Raw genomic sequence first — 22,232 nt, 5'->3', positions numbered from 1 at the left:
GAAACTTGGAACAGGGCTCTGGCTCACAGTCAGTAAAATCTGAGGACTGGCAGCTACAGAACGAGCACTCCAGTTCAGGGACCTGAGGTTAGAGTGCATGAGAGGTCACTGAGGCCTCATCCTCTGTGTGTTTATTTATGCTCATGTAAATTCTACTTAGAGGCTTGTTTGGATATTCATTCAACAAGTGAAAAGTATAAAACAAAACCTTTTCTTCCTTTTACTCTCTTTGAAAATCAGTATACAGGCTGCATCAGGTGCTCTTACAGGTGGACAGTTCCCGAAATCCATCTGACCCGTTTAACCCGTCAATAACGCCACAACTGGTATGCAAAATAGATTTACCACTGATGACATTAAGCCAGTGCAAAAAACAACCGAGGACACAAAGAGCTCCCATCAAACATCAGTATGAAATGTGTCACTATGCATCTTTAAATACATCATTAATGTTGATTTGATGTCAGTTTGGATTGGTTCAGTGTCATTTGATAATTTATGAATTTTCCTACTGGAGGATGGGAACCATTCATTTACTGCTTTTTTGTTATTCCCTTTGCTCTTTAAATAATGTTAAAAATCTGCTTTTCACCCTTTTAAGCAGCTACAGTCTAATTTTCTGTCTTTCATTTATAGATTTTTTCAGCTTACTGTTCTACAGTTTAATTCCACAAATTCTGTTTATCTTGGGAAAATATTTTAAGGACTTATTTTTAATTGTGGTGATTATGGCTTTCAGTTTATGAAAACAAAAAAAAACTCAGTAATGTGTAAATTCTAAATATTTTATAAGACTGATAAAGGTATTTGTATTGCAGAAATGCTGGCCTTCTAAAAAGTATGTCCATTTGTTTTCACTCAGTGTTTGGTTTGGCTCCTTTTGCATGATTCACTGTACCTGTGTGGTGTGTCATAGAGGAGATCAGCCTGAGGTGTCATGGGAGCTCAGGTTGCTCTGATCGCAGCCTTTTGATAGCACCTCCTCTGTGTCCCTCATCTCCCTCTTGGCAGTACCTCATAGATTCTATAGTCTGGGGTTCAGGCTGAGAGAGTTTGCTGACCAATCTAACAGTTACATCATGGTCGTCTTACCAGCTTTTGGTTATTTTGGTTGTGTGGGCAGGAGCCAGGACACACAGAGAATCCGTAGTTTGTGCTGATGGTGAAACTGTTGATTGCCGCAGCTGGAGTCTGTCAGGTCCACTGTAGCAGGCGGTTTACAGCAACAATCCAGAAGAACCTTGGAGACCTCAGGGACTCACAGAAAGATCTTTAGTGCGACATTGAGGTTTAAAAAGAGAGACAGAAGCTCAGAGTGTCAGCCCAAGCCTACAGCAGCATAACTAAGAGCTGGTCCAGACCATAGACTGTAGAATAGACATTGTGACTCCACTTTTTACCATTGTACAGTTCTTAAGCCTAAAAAACCCTGTCAATTTTTTTTCAGTCTAATCACTTCATGTCTCTCCAATATATTTTAATAATCCAGAAAAAAAACTACACAACGGCAGCTGTCAATCACCGTTAAACATTACATAAAACCCTGTTTTTAGCCTCTTACTACTAATGAAATGAAACTTTCCCAGAAAAGAAAGGGCTTAAACACAACACAACTCAATAATGTCTTCATATCACCACAGCATAGGGATGTGAGAAACGTTCCTACCAGGTGCATCATTTTCTTATGGTTTGACTACGGCCCATCTGGAATGACTGGGGAGATGGATATTTTGACCTATACTACAGTAAGATGTCATCTTACTCTAGCCGAGCAAGATGACATCCATTTTTTTTTCAGTCTGTGGTCTAGAACTGATCCAGCTCTAACTTTAAGCTGTATCAAAAAGGAATTTTTAAGCCTACTTAAAGTAGGAGTGTCTGCCACCTGGACTCTGATTGGTTGATGATTCCAAACAAGAGGAGCCTGATCACTGAAGGCTCCACCTCCTAGACTACTTTTAGAGACTGGAGAAATACAGATACTGAGAGTCCTGAGAGTATTAACAGGGCAATAACTCCAAGTTTCTCTGCATACTTTGGTTCACCATCAAGGTGACTCACTTCATTTGACAGAGTCACTGACATTTGTGTTCAGTAAGATGGATCTATTTTACTGCCTCTGCCAAGGTTATGTTTTTGGGAGAGTTTGTCCGTCTGTTTGTTTGTTTGTGAACAACATAACTCAAAAAGTAATGAACGGATCTTGATGAAATTTTCAGAATTTTTTCAAAATGGGATAAGGAAGAACTGGTTAAATTTTGGAGGTGATCTGGATCACCGTCTGGATCCAGGACTTTTCTAAAGGATTCTTTATCATTGTGAGATAGGGCTGTTTTCACCATATGTGTATATAACTCCACCATAAATGGTCAGATTGCTTTGCAAAACAACACAAGACAAGGTCACCATAATTTCTGACAGATGTAAAAGTACGATGCAGATCCTGGCAATATTCTGGATACTAAGATGCCCAATATAAAATATGTACTGGGTCATCATAATTTTCAACACTGTCAGGTAACAAATTATTGTACAAACCTGCAACTAACACCAAATTGTAGCAGACAGTCTGCTGAAAGGGAGTATAACATCAAAGTGCGACAATCACAATATATTTGGCTGAGGTCTGTGCTTACTGAGTGCTTCTCTAGTTTTATTGTGACCTTAATTTATTATGACTCCAAAATACTGTTTTAATTTAATTATCAATGCCAGCACTCCTGCTTCTGCTGTCCACTTTGGTCACAGTAGATGCCTCTGTGTTCTACAGAAAGCATATCTGCACATGCAGCCAGCAACACGAGTCATCACATATATATACATGTATATATATATGAATATACATGCTGACAGTTTAAATATCCATACGCCTTTAATAATGTAATGCGACAGGCGGTGTATCAGGTGTCATATGCTATCCACAATGAGTCATCTGCACTCATTGATTTATTTAATGTTTTTCGTATTATTGTTGAATAGTGGAATGATCTAATGGCATCTTCTGATATAACCCAGGCCCACGTGTCCCCTTAAATCAAACAAAGCCATGCAGAAGTCATCCTGCTCTCTCCGCCTTGCTGATCCCTCCCTCAGTGTGCAGCAGAGTCACATTTATTCACATTGATTTCCCTTCAAAAGTAGGCCACAACACACTGCTGTGGCTCACACAAAGGCTGAGCCACAATGACACTTCAGGCTAACAGATGGCCAACCTGTGGCCTCTTTTTCTGGAGGTCTAGTGTGTGTGTGAGTGTGTGTGACTTTATTGCTGCATTACCTCACATGTCATTCCTTTGTGAAGAGGGCGCGATGAGGAACGGGGCTTTGCGGTTATTTAAAGCGAAGCAGCACAACAAAAGGAGGAGACCAGGGAGGCAAAGTGAGATAGTGAGAGAAAGGATTTGAGTCATATGTTTACCTGCCAGTCCTGCTTTTTCTGCATTGTTGCCATGGCAACAGCAACTCGCTGTATTTGTGTGTGTCTGTGTGTCTCTATGTGTTTGTGTATGTGTGTGTGTGTGAGGCAAGGGATGTAATTCTGCCTGTCACCAGTGTAGCCCGGAGCCGGCTCCCCAGCTGCTGGTTGCCATGAAACCAGACAGACACATCCTCCGCCTCACTGATACATTTTCCCTCCTGACACTGAAAACGCCTCAAAGATCGGGTTCATTTTGGAAAATGTCACAATAAACGACCACTGACATCTCCTCTTTGACTCCAAATGTGTCACGTCAATCAGTTCAAAAGTGATGTCATTGAAATGCCATGAAAGAAACCAGGGTTAACCCTTTCAGGACTGTGTGAGCCTCTTTTCCAGCATGATGTCATCACAGTCATAAAATGTGCTGCTCATGTTGTTCTGGGAAGTTGACTCTACTATGGTTCATTGGTGTTATGGCACTGACTCTTTTACCCCACTTCTGGTGCTGTACTTTCTAGTTTTTTAGTTGTGATTTTATTTTATATGAAGATAATATTGCTTGTGTTTGATTAAACGGCTCTGTAAGGTGAATCCAGAATTGGTAGTGTTTTTCTGAAGGAGTATTAAACAGTAAAAAACAAAAACAATCCAAACATTAGTGTTTCATTTTAATTTTAGCTTGTTAGTCCCAACAAATACTGAAAAATTACATGACAACTTCATACAAAAAGCAATAGCTTGAACATTTTTCATTTTATTTTCCCTCTAGAGAGGGGATGGACCGATTCTCAGCCAGGCCGATTATCAGGGCCTATATTTGGCATTTTGAGGCATATCGGCATTGGCCTTTTTTTTTTTTTAAATCCAACAGCCAATAAGAAACAAATTTAAAACTGTGTTGTTGCAGCTCTGATGCAGCAGCTGTCTGCAGTCACTTCTCAGCCCCCCCTCAACAGTATCATCTGATTGGTTACAAGCAGAGCCATGGCTTGGGTAACAGCCAGTCAGCAGTGCAGTTATTACAGTTCTTGCAGTTACATTGAAATTTTAGAAAACTTTATTTACTGCAGAAAGCTTTGGCTATTTATTTTTTAAGTTTTCATTTCACTTTATAAAACATGCTGCTAAGCCTGGGAGCTCTGTAACAAACATGTGCTTAAAGGTGTTTGAATGAAGTTAAGTGTTGACCTTTGTATTGGTCAAAATTATGACACCAATATTTTCACTTTAACTGCAAATTAGTATCGGCTTCAAATATCAGTTATTGGCCTCTTTGACTACAAAAAATCGGTATAGGTATGGGCCCGGAAAATTTGGTATCGGTCTATCTCTAATCTAGGGCTCTAATTTCGTAGCGCGCACCAGGGGGAGGTGTCAGCAGATTCATGTTGGCGCAGTGACAATTTCTGCCAAAAACATTGCAGAAAGTGCGCTGAAAGCTCACCAGCTCCAACCTGGTCTATTCTCGGCGCAAAGCGGAGCGCACCCTCCGCAGCTGTAATTTGGTGACAGGCGCACATGTGCGCACATGTCAACAAAGCCTCAGAGGCAGGTTTCCAGAGTGTCAGGCACATTTTAATGCAATAAACAATCACAGCAATCACTATTTAATGTAACTGTCTGAACCAGCATATACATTTATATCTATATGAGCTGTCCCGTCACATCTGATGTCAGATTAAAGCCATTTGTCATAATGGAAAGTTAACCTGACGGCAGCTGGAAGTTTGATGCACATCTTACAATTAAACAATAGACAGCCTTAACATCTGATACTGAGTATATATCTGGCTTCTCTCATTTCATTTAATTCAAAGAAAAGAGGGAAAGAAAAGACGAAGAGAAAAGAGACAAAAAAAAAATGTTTGTCACTCAGGATTTACCTGTGATGTCCCATATTTCTCTGTTTTAGTCTTTATTTTTAACGTGATCTAAAAAGATGGAGTACATTGTTGTAAGGAGGATGAGGTGGAGACACTGGGAGAGTATACAGTATATCACCAAAGGTTCTGCTATTTGGTGATGACAAACCAGGTGTGCAGGTGGATCAAAAGTATTCTGAATGGATAAGCCAGCTCTGTAACTGTCTCTTCATTTTGTACTCCTATTAATGACAAAGGAACAGATAAAATCTGTCCCTGGAGCTGGCCCACACGGTGACGCGCTTCGTGTCCTCTGATGCACCCCGCTAGGAGAGGCGCTCATTTGATTGGTAAAAACAGCGCTCGGCTGTGTTAAACCCACTCACGGCTTTTCTCCTCCCTCTCTGCCATTTGCGCGGAAAGAGGCGTGGACACGCACCTCTGCGCTCCTCTGCGCCTTGACTGCACCTCTCTTGGCACTGCAGGAAACTTGCAAAGTGTGCCGGTCACGCCCTGTCCGCGTGGCGAAGGCCGGCGCAGGGCAGGTAGATGACTCTTTGTTCTATAGAAAAGCATTTCTGCACATGCAGCCAGCAACACGAGTCATCGCATATATATTAACATGTATATACATGAATATACATGCTGACATTTAAAATATCTGTACGCCTTTGATAACGTAATGCGACAGGCTATGTATCAGGTGTCGTGGTATCCACAATGAGTCAAGATAATGTTGCTTGTGTTCGATTAAAAGGCTCTGAAAGGCATATCCAGAATTGGTAGTGTTTTTCTGAAGGAGTAATAAACAGTTAAAAACAAAAACAATCAAAGCATTATTGTTTCATTTTAATTTTAGCATACACTTACCTGTCTACCTTACACTTTGACAATGATGGAGAAAGCTGTTATGCTCTGCAAGTCAATCATCAAACTTACTTAGGTTGACGAAGCCAAACACTGTTGACTGTTGATCTGTGGACAGTGCCGCACTTTCTGCTGCATGCCTCTTCACAATCTATGATTGAGCCTCTCCTCATTCTTGTTTTGCCCGTAAATCCTCCAGCCTGTTCACTTCAGGTCTGGCTCTGTTCAATATTTCAGCTTGTTGCCTTGGTCAAGTTGAATACGATTTGGTTTGGACATGGTTTGTTTATTTTGAAGGTCATTGGGCATTTTAGATTGTTTCTGTGCACGACTTCTTGTCCCACTCGACTTGCTTTTTTTCTGAGAAATTGACATGTGATAGCTCAGGCATCCTGCATAAAACTGCAATCTGCTCCAGAGAGGAGAGATCGATCATCGATTTATTTATTTTTTTTCCCCAGGCCCACCGGTGGGCTAGGAATGCACTTATTTCTCAAATGTCTGGCGTTTACAAACAATTTGTCTTATTCAAAAGCTGTAAAAAGTGGTGTTATCATCAGATTCTTTAGTTTCCGAGAGTCTGTGACGTCAGCAACATGCCGAAAACAGGCAGGAAAGAACCGTGATTATGTGAGACTGCCATCATCTTTGAGTTTATTCACACATCATCTTTGAAAATCTGAAGAAAATCAACAATATACTCTAGCTCAATTATATTACAAACAAATAATTCTACACTTTCTACTGCTTTAAACAAGCCCTGAATGATCAATTTATGTCCCGTATTTATATCTAAAGTATTCTTTGAAAATTTCCTTCCATCTTCCTGGTGTCATGTTTCAGCCTACAGGCACATGCTGAACTGTCCCTTGGCAAAAAATGAATCCTCAAACTGCTCCCGCTGTTGTTCAGCGATGTGTGAATGTGTATGAATGAGATTAGCTAACACTGATGGTCCCTACTATAACAGTTTCTGCCATCAGTGTGTGAATGTGATGTGTATAGTCAGTGTGAAAGTGTTTTGACTGGTTTGAAAGACGAGAAAAGCACTTAATCAGTCCATTTTTCCATTCAGACAAACAGCCAACAATCCAGTGCTTTTGTTCGCCTCCTGTATACTACTTACCAATGCAGTAAACAGTGCTGCATGCTGCTGGTTATTTATTTCATTTTTCATAGGAGCCGGTGTGGTATCTGAGTGGGAACAGTCTGTTTATGACAGTGGTGTAACATCGTTCTTTCTTCCTTTGTCTTGCAGAGTGGTCCTGAGATGACGGAAGTGGAGCCGGTGTTGGACTTTGCCTCCTCGGGACGCTCGGGGAGGAGAAATGCCCTGCCTGACATCCTGGGCTCTCCGGCGGGTGTAAACCCTGGAGATCTGCCTCTGAAGCTGGCTGAGCTGAACCTCAAAGGTAAAGAAACCAGTGGTTTAATACCTGAAACTAAAGTCCTCAGTTCTGTGCAGTGTTCTTTAAAATAAGCCAGGGAAATGGATTTTTATTGCACATTCTGTACATGCAAAAAGGCAATGACAAGCTCCTCATAAGACACCAAAGAAGTATGCCAGGACATGATCCACTACCCGCTTCCCTGACAGCTGTGCAAACAAGGCTGAGCCGTGTGGTCCATGGCTGCATAATGTGGCACAGATTTAAGGAGAAGATTCCAGATTAACCAAGGTTGGGTTAGGTTTGCCATTTGGGGAATTTGGTACAACCAGCTAATTTACCAGATTTATCCTGAATCATTCATCACGACTCTGGCAGCAGTGCAGGGAGCACGCTCACTAAAAGTAGACGGCAGTTGGGATGAGTATTTTTGGCTGAAAAGGAAACAAATGAGCATGATGCACAACCGAAAAGGCTTTTATGATGCTGTTTGTTCTGAATGAAGAGTCTATGAAGTGTACCTTTGGGTCTTTGAACAGTTTGTAGGGATGGGATAGTGGACTATTTTTTTAGTTTAAGGGTTTATACTGTCCCTCTGGGGCCCCAGTAGTAGCATTACATATATTTTATGTACACTGTTTTAGAAAACCCTGATTTCAGCCTCAGTCTGAAACACTTTGTCTAAGCTGCTGTCCCTTTAAGGCTCCCGGCTACACAAACCCTCTTCACTCTGATTGGCCAGGCCTCTAGAGGTCTGCTACAGTCAGAGCTATGAGCAGACCTTGTTGTTTGTGGCCCTGCCCCACCAATGTGTCATGAATTAGTTTATGAGGAGATCCTTATGATGACTTCAACATTTCAGCAGGTTGTTGATTTGTGCGTTTATTGTTTTTTTTTTTCTTTTTACTTTAAAAAACAAACAAAAAACAAGGCATTTCAATCAGTTTACCGACAGATTCAGTGATTTCTTCAACATATGAATATGCAAAGGTCTGGAAATCTGCATACATTTAGTTTGAACACCCAGCATTGTTACTTTATATCTGTCTTTAAAATATGGGAATGCAGAATACCCCCTCTTTATTTTTTTTTAATCCTCAACCACTTTTTATTATCACAACTACTTTGTGTTTGTCTGAAGTGAAATCACTTTTTTTTTTTTTTTTTTTCTTTTTTAGAAATTTGTGTTTTAATTTCTGTAAACCAAAACTTGTATAAGTTTCCCTGAAATTCTGGAAACATTTTCACCTCATGGCTACAAATCAAAACACACATCAGGGCTGCTCCTTGTGTTGACTCTGAAAAATACATATATATATATATACTAACTGCTTGGATTGTTAATAAACAGTGGGTATAATCACATCACTCCAAAATCACTGATCTGATCAATAACTGTCACTATGACATTCTGTATTTAACTATAACAGGCTTTAATTTCTTCAATTATTCAAACAAAGATTCCTCTTCAGTGCTTGTCATCTGTAAAGACATTGTTGACATTATTTTAAAAATAATGAAATAAAATCTTCTTAATCTTTTTTTCCCCTTTTTTTAATTGTTTGCCTAATAAGAAACATTTAATCATCAAACTAATCCTAAAAAGGAAGGTGGTGATTGAGGTTGTCTTATATCAAGATGCCCTCATATTGGGGTAAATATGGTATTTCTGATCCCCTTGGTTTGGCAGGGTTGGGATATAAAAAGATTCACTATTCACCCTCTGAAATGGTGTAAACTGAAAAACACAAGCAAGTGAAACTGAAGAGTCAGTTTATGTGGAAGACAGATAACAACACTGCCCCCTGGTGGCTGGGTGTTACACATGATACGATATGTGACCCCTGCAACAAATCTCTGCCTGTGCATCAAAGAGTTAATGCAGTGGTTTATAGCAGTGGATCCCAAAGTGTGGGATGCAGAATTCTTTCCAACATCAGAAACATTTTGCTCGTACATATTTCATCTGTTATTGTAAAAATAAAAACAAATGTTCAATCAGTGGAGCAGTTCAATTCAGGAAGCAGCAGCTTTTCTACTGATCATCTAACTTAAATATTTATTCATTCAATTATTAATTAATTAATTTATTTTTAATATTATTATTTTTTGTTCATGTTTTTCTGTTTTTGGATTGGCCTGTTAGTGTTTTATCAAAGCAGTGGTCACCAGTGTCTCGCCCTGCTATTTTCCAGGTCAGGCTTAAAATCTGAGAGTCCCTGGTGTAGAGAACTAAAACAATGTTACAGACATCAAACAGTGTTTCACAAATAGTTCATCAGTATTTCTTCAAAGCCCTCACTCTACCCTCTGTGTGTTTTTGTGTGCAGATGGTCCAGGAGGAGCCCAGTCGCCCACGTCGGAGGAGCCTCCAGCCCCACCGGAGGGTTCAGAGGGGAGCGAGGGATCGTAGGGACTCGTTTGTTTTCCTCCCCCCGGAGACCTGAGGAGATAACCTGAGGGACGATAGAGAGAGGACACCCTGTGGGAGAAGGAGGGAGTGATATCTGTGGAGTCAGTCTGTTTGTGCAGCAGCTGAGCCACAGAGTGACGGAGCCAATCCCCTGAAGACTGGAGCCAGGAGCTTAGGACTGTTTGACACTCAGCGCTATCTGAAAGGAGTCAGACGTCTATTAGTTATGAACCAGAGAGTGTGACTGTGCGTGTGTGTGAGTGTGTGTGGAGGTGAGTGACACTGCACTGAGAATCAAAGGAACACTTAAAGATTGTAAACTGTACAGAACTATTTTTCTATGATTTATTTAAAAACTAAAAAAAAAAGGACTCAGAAATCAAACGTTTTAGTGATGTGTCACATGTTGTCTGATCATGTTCAGGAGTTTGGTAGCAGCCTGTAGCGGTAGAGATGGATCAAATTAAGACACGAAATAGCAGAATCCAGTCGAGCGTCATCGTGCTGCTCACTGATTCTCTCACACTAGATGATCTGCTGTATGTTTTCCAATCAGAGGATGTTTGTACAGTTGATTTACTTTATAAATGTACAGTTTCTACCCCTCAACACTAGACTGTTTCCACCCTTGCAACAGTGTCCAGGGATTTATTCCACTGTTGATGTGTCTGTGTGGACGTGGAGGAGCTGAGGACTGACTCACTGCCAGCAGTGAACACTGCTTCACTATGATTCAAGAAAAGACAGAGATGTGCTTTTAAAACTCTTTTGTTTTCCAAACCTTTTACAAAATGTGCCTCATGGCAGTGCACGACCCAAACCCCCGCGCTGGGTTCTCTTTCTGTGATGTACTGTTATTGACTTCCTCTGTTTTTTTCAAGGAGGTATCGTAACACCTCTGATCAGTTTGAACTTTCAAACAGAAAATAACACTTTTGTAACATCCTGCAGACTCTAAGCTGCAGATTCTTCTCTGTCAGGAAAAAGCATTCAGTTTATTTTTTGTGTGTGGGGCTTCTTTTAGCTGCTGCAGCATATGCCCTCTGACTAGGGCATGGGCGAAAACCATCAAACAGTGTCACACGCACACACACAATGTGTTTCCCGGTGAGGCAACTGACAGCACGCTCTCTGCACGCTGATAGAGCCTGTTCACACTCATCAACACATATGCAGAGCTGTGAATAGGATGCAAGAAACAGGGAAGTGAGGAACACATGGAGCATCCACACTTGTTAGCTTTCCTCTCGCGGCGACTGTAAATATACTGTATTGTCGTAAAAACCTGTGCGTGTCATACATGCTGCCTTTACCAGATTTAATCACATATTTTACCCGCAGAGAAAAGATGTTCTTATTGTCTCTATTTGAAGATGTGTTGCTGGTAGCTATGTCTATATGTGGATGTGTTAACAGATGCAACGAGGAAAGCCAGATGTGCTGCGATCTTTCTTCTAAACATGAGAAGAAAGCTGGATGAGCCACTCTCCTACGGGGGCTGAGGAATCACAGATGTGTTTTGTAGTGTCCTGCTCTCTTAGTGGTGCGTATATCTTATGTAGCTGGATTGAATCCCTGATGTTGATTCTATCTGGTGGTGAAAATTGCCATATTAAACCCACAAGCTTTACAGAAACAGATGTGTCTTTGAATGTGTCTCTATTTACTTAACATTTTGACGCAAATAATCTATTCAAAAGAGCACGCTATGCAACCTTTTTCTTTTTTAATCCACATTAGCGAGGATGTTAACATTTTTAAAGAGGAAGTATTTTGATTTTTCATAATTCAAAAATGGACATAAAGTGACAATGCTGAATGTTCAGACTAAATTTGTTCAGATTTTAAACCTCTGCATCTTATTATGTTGCAAATCTGTTCCAAAAAACAGGATAAGATCTTTATGTGATTGGCTGAAATTATGATGTCATCACATTAGGATCTCCTTACTGGTTCATAACACGTTGGAGGGGTGGGCCTCAAACACCAAGGTCTGCCCTTTGCTGCACCCCTAACAGGCCTCTGGAGCAGTGGTTCTAAAACTTTTTTTAGTGGTGCAACCCCTGTGATTTTTTTTTTCCACGCAAGTACCCCCTAAGAAGCACAAAGCAGTTTTTGTTGGAAAAAAAGATAAAACACAGCACTGCACTATTAATGTCTATTGGACACAACGTTCAGTTCAGGAACTTAACTTAAATTTGGTTCAAACATTGATTGAATAAATGGTGTTACAGAAATTGTGCTTGGTTGCTATTTCATTAATGTACTCCCTGGAGTGCCCTCGCAGACCCCAGGGGTACACCTACCACCATTTGAGGACCACTGCTCTAAAGGGCTGGCCAATCAGAGAGAATGGGGTTTCTGGAATTGGGAGCTTTGGTCCTTGTGCACATGTAGTGAGGTATTTTCATATATGGAAAACCCCTGCTCATTCATTTAAAAAAAAAATACATTCCCTCACATGTAACCAGGTAAATCAGTCAGTAAGTGTAGTATAAAGCATACCACACCCATACATGGCAGTGTTTTTCAGACGTGAAACCCATGCCAGCCAATCAGAATTAACCCCCATCATTCAGCTCCAACGTTCGAGAGCCAAGAAAACCAAGTTTTCAGAAAATGTTGTTTCCAGTGACCTAAAACTGTGGTTGACAGGCTTAAAAGAATAAAATATACTCAGCTTGCCAAATACCCAGCTACGTGTGGACAGGACCTTGAAGAGACAGCAGCTAAAGTGATGTGTTGCCAACAGAGGCTGAAGTAAGGGTTTTCTAAAGTATTATTGTGAAAAAAGGGATTTTAAATTGTTTTAAGTTACTGCAGGTGTACAGAGAGAAGATCTCTCTCTCTCTCTCTCTCTCTCTCTCTCTCTCTCTCTCTCTCTCTCTCTCTCTGTCTCTATCTATCTATCTATCTATCTATCTATCTATCTATATATCTATCTAACTATCTATCTATCTATCTATCTATCTATCTATCTATCTATCTATCTATCTATCTATCTATCTATCTATCTATCTATATGTATATATATATATATATATATATATATATATATATATATATATATATATATATATATATATATATATATATATATATAAAATTCAAAAATGCACAATTCTACATTTTTTTGCATGAAACAATGTGTGTTTAAATTGGACCTCAGAAACAACACAACCCAAGATATCCCAGACCTTCCTGACTGGGGTCTTTCTTTGGTAAGAAACTCTACTGAAGGTCTGCAGACCTCTATAAACTCATGAGTGATGGACATTTTGATGTGAATATCTTCCAAGTATGAACAGGATAGCCCATTTTTAACGGTATTTTAACCCTCAGAGGTCTAAAGCAGGAACAGAGTTCAATCATGTAACAGTCCTGAATGTAAAAGTCATTCATTGTTTCAACATCATGAACACAAAAGATAAATACCAAGCACTTCTGCCCCTTCTCAGTGGGGGAGAACTGTCAATTTCCAACACATTTCTGGTGCACTTAAAGCAGCTGACCAACAGGTGGCAGCACATCAGTTACCGTTCAGCAAAAACATCATGGCCAGTGCCTTCAGTCTTTGAGTAGCTATTACTGCAGTCACCGCTGTCTGTGAAGGGGTTAAAAAGATAAAATGATAATTAAAGATAAGCAGGGAACTATTATGTGACGTGTATTCTTGCTGTACAAAAAAACATTTGACTGACAAACAGATGTCTTTGTGCAAGTTAAACTGGTAGATTTTTCCCTTTAACTATCAGTTTGTTATGAAGGATGGTGAGTGTTAGATCATTTAGACTTCTTTCTTGATAAGTCCAAAGTATCAACAAACTGCAGCACATCTCACTGCAGACTACCTGTGATTCTATTTAAGCGTAGCTTCTGAATGTGATGAATGGCAGATACAGTTTGTGATGTGCTTTGCTCTAAAGCAATCACTCAGTGGGTTCCACAAAATTACCAAATAGTTTGAGATGACAGGTGTGATGGAGTAAATGCTGGTTGAATTTTAGAACTTTCAGTAAATAAGGTGATGAAGTTCAGTTATCCTGGACTCAGATCTGATTTTTTAGGGTCACATCAAATGAGTCATTAAATGAATCTTTTTTTTTTTCCCATTTGAAGAGCAAAGATGGGCTGAGAAGAATGTCAAAAACAGACCTTGAAGGGCTGTTACATGCAATAGGCTGTTTACAGGGCTGTCAAAACACATGGTTTAGCAACTACTGAGTATTCAACATGCTGCTGCAAGAGTCCTGACAAAAACTAAAAAGAATGATCACATCACTCCAGCTTTAAAATCTTCAAACTGGTTACCTGTGACTCAGAGGATTGATTTTAAAATTCCACTGCTGGTCTATAAGTCTTTCTGTGGCTCAGCTCTAACATGCTTGTGACATATGAACCATGAGAACATCTGCCTCTGACCTCCTGACTGTAACACAAGCTTCCACTCAGTGTCAGACAAGCCCAGACTCTGAGCACCTTTAAGTCCAGATAAAAGCATTTAATTCTGCTAACTCTGCCCTCTGATGGATGAAAACTCATCTCCAAAGTTATACTATTTTTTTGAGACAATCATACTGATTGAATTTTTTTTTTCTTTTACAAACTGCATTTTAATGAAATATCTTAACTATCAGAGGCTGTCTTGGAACTCTAACAGCCAAAATCCACCGAATGCAGCTTTGCTCTGGCTCTGCTCTGGCTCTGCTCTGGCTCTACTCCGTTTCTGTTCAAGTCACTGTATTGTCTGACACCACTCCTTTGCTGTCTGGCTGCATCCCTGCTCTGGCAGGTTGCACCAGATACACAGGCCTCCTAATTTTCCAGATGCTAGAGCTATGATGAATTAAGTTGCAAAAAGCAAATTAAGCAGGACAGGAAGTTGTGCACGGAACCCACAAAAGAAAACACCTAGTGACTTTCAAAATAATACAAACAGAGCCAGACCAGGAGTCAACAGGTTTAAGGTTTTACAGCCAAACATGGACGAAGAGAGACTTATCAATGGAGTGGGAAGTGCGCAAACTCTTCTGTCTCATGACTCTAGCTGTCCGGCATTCCTGCAACGTGCTTGACTAAACACGGCCAGTGTTAGTTGACAGATGAGAGAGCATGCAGCAAACACATAACAGAGCAGAGCAGAACTGGAGCTGCAAGCTTCTTCTTTCTTCTGCAGCTTTAACCCCAAATTTGCATGTCTCAACAGGCCCCAAAGTTAAAATTCTACATTCATGATCTAAAAAATTGTATGAATCCATTGGTTCTCAGCAAATGTATGCTCTATAGTGCCCCCTAATGACTTTAAAAATGCAGTTCCTCCAGCTACTTTAACCCCTTGATACTTGTTGACGCAAATTTGCGACATACCCTGTCAGGTCTTGATGCAGCTGAAATGACCTTTGTATCTCATTTTTACCTGTTGATTCATATTCTACACAAACTAGAGATTGTGTCAGATCCACCATGTCACAATATATTGGTCAAGGAATGAACTTCTCATGTCTATATATACAATATAAGTAAGTTTCAACTATTGTGTGTACTATACTCAAATTTACAATCTCAACTTAATTTATCATCTGCAAGAAAACACATAAAACAATCTATTTTCATAACTGTTAATTCAGGCAGAAAGGGGTCAACCTCCTTTTTGACACAGCTACCACACCAAGACCAACAAAAAAAGTCTATTATGACCATGGTGACGTCAAGGTATGACACTAAAGTTAGGTCGTCCTCTAATCTAATTGAAGGATATTGTCAGGTGATCATAAGAATAAGGCAAACTTATTAGCTATTGCTCTATTTTTTTCTCACTCTGTAAATGAACATATCTTTCCAGACTGAGATCCTGTTCCCCTGAGGATGATGATAAATTACTGGACCAGTGGGTCTATAAGGGATCTGATAATCACTGAATAACACTCAGTTTTTCTGCTGCTTTATTTGAGTTTTCCACTGGATTTGTGAACTGATGTATAGCTCTGCCACAGACTCTTCTGCCTGACAAGGGTTTATACCTTGAGTCATAAAAGCTCAAGACTGGCCTTTGCAGTTCTTCAAAGTTCCAGGGGAGTGTGTGCGCATTTATACTGGGATTTCATTTATTCATCAGATTTTTTTGTGGACTAATCATAGAAAGCATAATGAACACTTGAAGGCAGCACAGAGCGACACCAGCACTGTCTGCCCCCCTGTAAAAACACAGTTAGTACACTCCTCTTACATAACACTGCAGTTCCTTTGCTGTAGCAGCAGATGGCGACATCCACTAAATTATCTTATACTCCACATTACGCTCGCACACCAACAAGGGAATTTCTTTGTTATGTCTGGTCCAAAGAAAACAGATTTAAAACATTATATTTGCATAAATCACATAAATGAGGTAAATTTGTTGGCTGAAATCAGGATTTGAAGGTTGTGGCGTCTTATTGCTGCTCATGTTTTTAAGTTTAAACCCTGTTAAGATTAGACTTGGACACACCCAGTGTTGTCTCGATGCTCTAACTGCAGGAGGAGGTGATCTGATGAGATATCGAATCAGTCGTGGTTTTGTTAGAGCTGACGCTCTAACCTGTGGAGGTGGAGGTTAGAAATGAAGGAGGTGTGTGTACAGAGTGAATCTTTGTGCTCATGCAGACTGCTTTCCTGGCTGCTTCCCAGCATCCCTGCTGACAGGAGATGAGAGCATCCATTCACCCAAGGGCTCTTTTGTCTCTCGGCAGACGCAGTAAAGCAGTAGCATGTGAGGCCTTATGTTAGTTATGTAACTCTCACATTACTTATTAAACACATAGAAGTGCCCCCAACTCATGAGCTGTACTTATTTATTAATACTGCTCCTTTATTCCAGTGAGCAGACATGTGTAGTCCATCGGTATTGTTTTTTCTAATGTATCTCTGTTAGTCTCCGCCTCCAGACCCAGGCTCCTCGTCTCCTCTGAGGTAGCGTCTTTGCCCAGACTGTTTCCACGTAGCTTGTTGCTAGGGTAGCCTAGCCTTGTTGAAGTGTGTGCAGTCTGATTTTTTCAGAGCATGATGGGAGGTGAGGAGTTTATCTGAAGGACAGGAAGCATGTGCATGATGTCACCCGCGTGCAACAAGGTGAGCTGCGTGTCACCCTCGAGTGAGAGCAGATTTGAGGTGTAGTTAAAGGTTGTTACGCCTCCCAGCAACAGAGACGGTCTAAGCAAAACAGGAGCGACCTTAAGTTAACACGACAATGAGTCAAAGTGTGTAATGCTCCACGTACTGAAGGAGCAGAGTGATGTTGTCTAACAACACTGGCTTTATGATATTTTATCCCCAGAGTGAATTTATCTGAAGTTGCAGCACACTGTATGAAAGTTTGCATGGCGATGCAAAAGCAGTGTCCCCAAGGACAGAACTTGATTTAATTATAAAAACAAGACGAGTCGTGAATAAACACTTTGAGACAGACCCTGAGAGGATTTAGAAGTGATCTTGCAATAGTTGAACTTTAATATTTTTGACTGTTCATTCTTCATGATTTGAAATAATATTCTAGGCACTAAAATTGGTTATTTACAAATGCAGAGGAAGAAAACAAACCTATTTACAGCACGCAGACAACAAGTCCCTTTGATGACACTATGGCAGCTGGTGAAGTTTATCAGTAGGAAATAAGACCTGTCCTTTTTCTTGACTAAAAGGATCCCTTTGATTTATGTAGTGATGGTGGACACTGGAGCCTAACTGTCAGACAGAAAAAGGACAGAAGAGCAGAAGAAAGATAAACAGGAGAGAGATAGAGCACGAGCTAAAGGCTAACACAGGAGCTAATCTGTTTGTGATAATGTTCATTCCAACCCACAGTCTGCATTTATTCTGCAGCCTCAAGTGGACACTGGAGAAACAGCAGACTTCTACATTGTCTCATATCCTTAGACCAGAGGTTGCTTCTTGAACTACCAACTAAACTACCACCTAAATTGACAAAGTTTGATTGTCGGCATGCGTCTAACAACAGCGGCATATAACTACAAATGGATACATCACCTCAGTCCTTTGCATCCTGGGGAAAGTTGTCTTGAACAAGGACAAGTAAAGTTAAAAAGAGATTGGCTATCCCAAAAAAAACACACACACCATGGTAGGAGTCACATCTGTACGATACTGGGTGATAGTGCTCATGGGAAACTGAGTCTTTATCCCAAAAAACAACACCAATTCTGGCCAGGTGTCAGTACAATGAACAAACAGATATGCTGTGTGTCAATTCTGATTCTTCTGTAATTGTACTTACTTTATTTTAAGTACATTGCATACTTACTAGAGCAGTGCACAGAATCTTGCAGGGCAGTGTTGTCTACAACACTTCTGCTTCATACTTACTGGAAATGATGATAGCTTTTCACAACCATTCACAGGTGTTCTTCTGTTATTCAATATTGCATCAATCATCCATTGTTTGTTCAATTCCCTTCGTGTACATAGCCAAGATGGCGACCATTGAGTGTGAGAAGGTTCCACACCTATTTTTTTTTTTAATAGTTTGTGTGCGCCAGCTGAGAAATCAAAGTGCACTGTGTTCTTCCATACTGTCTGTATGAACACACTCATGCTCTCAAAAACGTAAGAGTACATGCAGAAGCATGTGATTGGAGACACAGGCATAGTCCCCACAGTGCTTTTAGCTTTGGAAACTGGGAGTAGCCATCTTGGATTTTAAATTCTACATTACTGAGGTTATAAATTGGACTTCCAACTTCAGGAGGTTAACTAAATGGCGTATTCGACTGGCAACTTGGAATTCGTGGGACCAAATGGAACTATCAAAAGTTTAATCACCTACAGTGTCTGTTTTAGATTGTAAAGTCGGTGATTGAGACTTTTTTTTCCCAAGAATTTAGTAATGAACCATAATAAACTGATATGAAAAGGTAATGATAGCTAGAATAATACGTGATCTAATTTGATTAAAATATCTGTGATATGAGATGGCAATATGATGCCTGTTTTATTTTTATTATCTTCTTTTTGAAGTCAAGAACACCACTGATGTCTACTATATTACTGATGTAAGGTGCATTAGCTCTAAACTCTATGCAAATGGGTTTTAATCACTCGTGTTTTAAACTGCATTTTCCTATTATGACCCATGGGATCAGAATAATCTGCAGAAAGTTCTTTGATCAGAAACATTCCTATCAATTAATACCATCGACTGTATAAAACATGGATGTAGTCTTGTCCACGTCACCCCCTGTCTCTGAAACGGAAAATGAAGCAGATCGGCTATCGCGGCCATATTGGTAGTGGCAAGGGCTTCGTCTACAGCCATAGGGCGCCTGTCGGTCAGGTGACCCTCAGCTGTGCCTCTTATTGGGGGAGCTTGTGATCTTAGGGTGTTGTCACACCTGATAGTGCGCACCCTGGTGCGGCTTGGAATGTCATATTGATACTTTGTTGCCATTTTGCAGTTAGTGCGGTTCCTTTCACATCTGCTTTTTGTCACTCGGGACCAAACGCCGCAGTATTTTGAGAGCGTCATGTTTCCATGACGACAATGGCTAGAGCGCGTGCAGCGTACTTTCAGTTGGAAGCTGGAAGCGCCGAGAGAACTGTTTGCTTAAATCAGAGATGATGGAGAGTCAAATAGGCCTACGCCGAGTTTTTATAGTGCTTAAAATTCATTTCTATATTGTTTGTGTGTATAACCATCTACAAACAATAGTGTCTGAAAATGAAGCGCAGCTGCGGCTTGAAAAAAGCATACAGATGCACTGGAGACGCCGAATGGAAATAGCTGCCCGATTCCGGAGAAGGCGAAGATTAATAGAGTAGAATAAAATAGAAAATACTTTTTTTTTTTTTTTATCCACAAGGGGAAATTCAGAAATAATGATTCTTACCATGTACCGTGAGATCCTCATCAGACGCAGATACACACGACCGACAAGGTAATTAATGCCTGTTATATGATAGGCCATATAAAACGATGTGTTTTTGACGTGAGGAGTCAGGGGAGAGCTCTGCTTTTTAGATGAGTATATAAGGGTAGTTAAGGATGTTGGAGTGCGCAGCTGTCCTGCATCACAAACAAAACACCACGGGAGCCCTCTAATGTCAAACTCGCCGAGTTCGCCTGACAGTTGCATCGCACCAGAGTGCTTTCACACCACAGCTGGTGCGCACCAGAGTGCGGCCAGAGCCGAACCGAGACCACCTCCTCTGGCCGCACCGGTTTGGTGCGCACCAGAGTCCGATTTTGGTTTCACACCAACCCAAACAGGACCAAATATAGGTCGATCCAAATTTGGGTCGACCTAACACTGTAGGTGTGAAAACACCCTTAATTTCCTCTGAACTGCCGAGTTGGAAAAGAAATCACCCCCCCGAACAGTGTGTGCTGATAGTGAAATTAGTGATTCAGACAGGAGACATTTTTTGAACCAGGCTGTAAAAAGGTTAATTTCTGCTGTAAAAAAAAAAACAGCTTTTTTTTTGGCTCGGTGTGTATGTGACTTCCAGTACTTCTGGAGCCAACCTCAAGTGAAAACTCGAGAAACAGCAGATTTTAGCACTTAAGCATTGTCTCATATCCTCAGACCGGGGGTTGCTGGTTGATTAATACATTCATTTCAGGACATCATGAAGAATGTGAAGAAACAGAGACGTGTGTGTTTTTCTTTAGAGGTCCACTGTGTTTTAATATTTGTTCTTGTTTAATGTTTTATTTATTGCATCCTAATTTGATGTGAGTGGCTGCTTCCTTCTCTCTTGTAAAAGAGACTTTGAATCTCAATGGGACTTCCCGGTATTTTTTTTTTCTCACACAGGTGTTTTAAAAACCTTTATGTCAGCCTCTAAGATACTTTTAGCTGCTATCTCCTTATGTGATGACCTCAGCTTGTGCTTTTTTTATCCATTTATTTAAATGAAGAATGTTTTTTTCATCACTTTTCAGTATTATTTTTTAACAACATATGAATATGGTATGGAGGTTTGATAATCTGCATTTTAGTCTGACCATCCAGCGTTGTTACTTGCATTTAAAATAGGGGGAAACAGAATGCTCCTCCTTAAGGTGTTAAAACTGATAAAAAGGACAACCTGGGCCCATATGTATGTCCAGCCATTAGTGGGGAAACCAGACCATTTGCACTAATGGTGAATTTAAGAAAAAGAAAAAACATTAGTGGTATGGATGAGCCACGCTAACGGCCCAAGAGAGCATTACATTTGATGTTGGTAGACCCCATCATTACAGACACTAATGGCAGGATTACCACACATTTGGCTGTTTAAGACCATTTCAGATGAAATATGCAAAGACAGCAGAGACATATTTAGGAATTGAATGAATTCTTTTGAAAAAGATGACAATGTGGAGCTATACAGCAAATTTAGACAAGACATTTTTCAGTTAACAGATGAGATAAGATAATCAAAGTCTTGAGCCAGCGAGACTTGCAGCTGTTAGTTTTTCAAGTTTGATCGCTCTTCGCTTTTATGGGTCTGGATCCTTCCAAGTTGTGTGTGATGAAATATTGGAGTTCATCAAACAGCTGCTTGTAGAGTTATTGATGGACTTGCTCGGGCAATGCTGTGGTGATTGTTCAACAGAGCAGCTTTCGTATCATTTTTATTTTTTATTTCTGAGGTTTTCTACTGTGTGCTCAGTATCACCACACACATTTACTCTGTTCAAGCTCTTTAGTCAAACGTTCCTTTCCTCTTCGTTTGTTCTCTGATTGACTTGCTGATAACAGCTGTTTGCTTGGTCTATATCCTTATAGTAAAATCCCCATTTCTTCGTCTAAAAAATATTTTTCTTGATCTTCTCAGTCAGTCACTTTAGCGCTCACCTGGTTTTTTGCTTTTTATGCACAATTTGAATTTGTTGGGTAGGGGTTTTCCAGGAGGTTCCCCTGACATATAGTGTTCTGCACCTGCCTCGCTTTCATGGCATAATTAGTTACTGGAGGATTGTTCGTTCTAAACAAAACTACCTAAGCAAACACATGATGAGCGTTTGGGTGTTCAAAGGTCATGTGGTGAATTGACCCTCTTATGTGCAGTCTCAGCTCACTCCTGAGTTCATTCCCATGCACTCTGACTGTGATGGCTCTCATTCAAACAGATCCAGAGTAACTCAGCAGTTTGTATCTAATCCCACAGCCCAGACGGGCAGCAGAGTGGAAAGCTCTCTGTCTCCTTACATAATTGAACAGCATGGTATACGTGGTTGGGTTTATGGATTTCCTGAAGGAAACTGTCTTGTAATTGCCTCAAAGAAATGCACCGTGGTTCGT

The 22,232-nt window shown here is 40.4% G+C and overlaps 1 protein-coding gene across 1 annotated transcript in view; it reads left to right on the top strand.

The window, feature by feature from the left end:
- Window positions 1-11,598, top strand: part of pkib (protein kinase (cAMP-dependent, catalytic) inhibitor beta) — a 46,465-nt gene extending 34,867 nt beyond the window's left edge. The window contains exons 2-3 of the mRNA XM_074686889.1: window positions 7,409-7,562; window positions 9,869-11,598. Coding sequence (XP_074542990.1) covers window positions 7,421-7,562; window positions 9,869-9,951 — 225 coding nt within the window. The 5' untranslated portion in view covers window positions 7,409-7,420 and the 3' untranslated portion in view covers window positions 9,952-11,598. The remainder of the gene's footprint in view (window positions 1-7,408; window positions 7,563-9,868) is intronic.
- The last annotated feature ends 10,634 nt before the right edge of the window (window positions 11,599-22,232 follow it).

This window comes from Halichoeres trimaculatus, unplaced genomic scaffold (genome assembly GCF_033239565.1).
Source record: "Halichoeres trimaculatus isolate MK-OKI-2021-1 unplaced genomic scaffold, fHalTri1.1 fHalTri1_scaffold_14, whole genome shotgun sequence".
NCBI classification, from domain to species: Eukaryota; Metazoa; Chordata; class Actinopteri; order Labriformes; family Labridae; genus Halichoeres; species Halichoeres trimaculatus.
Note: the sequence above shows the minus strand (reverse complement) of the source record. Positions and strands in the feature narration are given on the sequence as shown.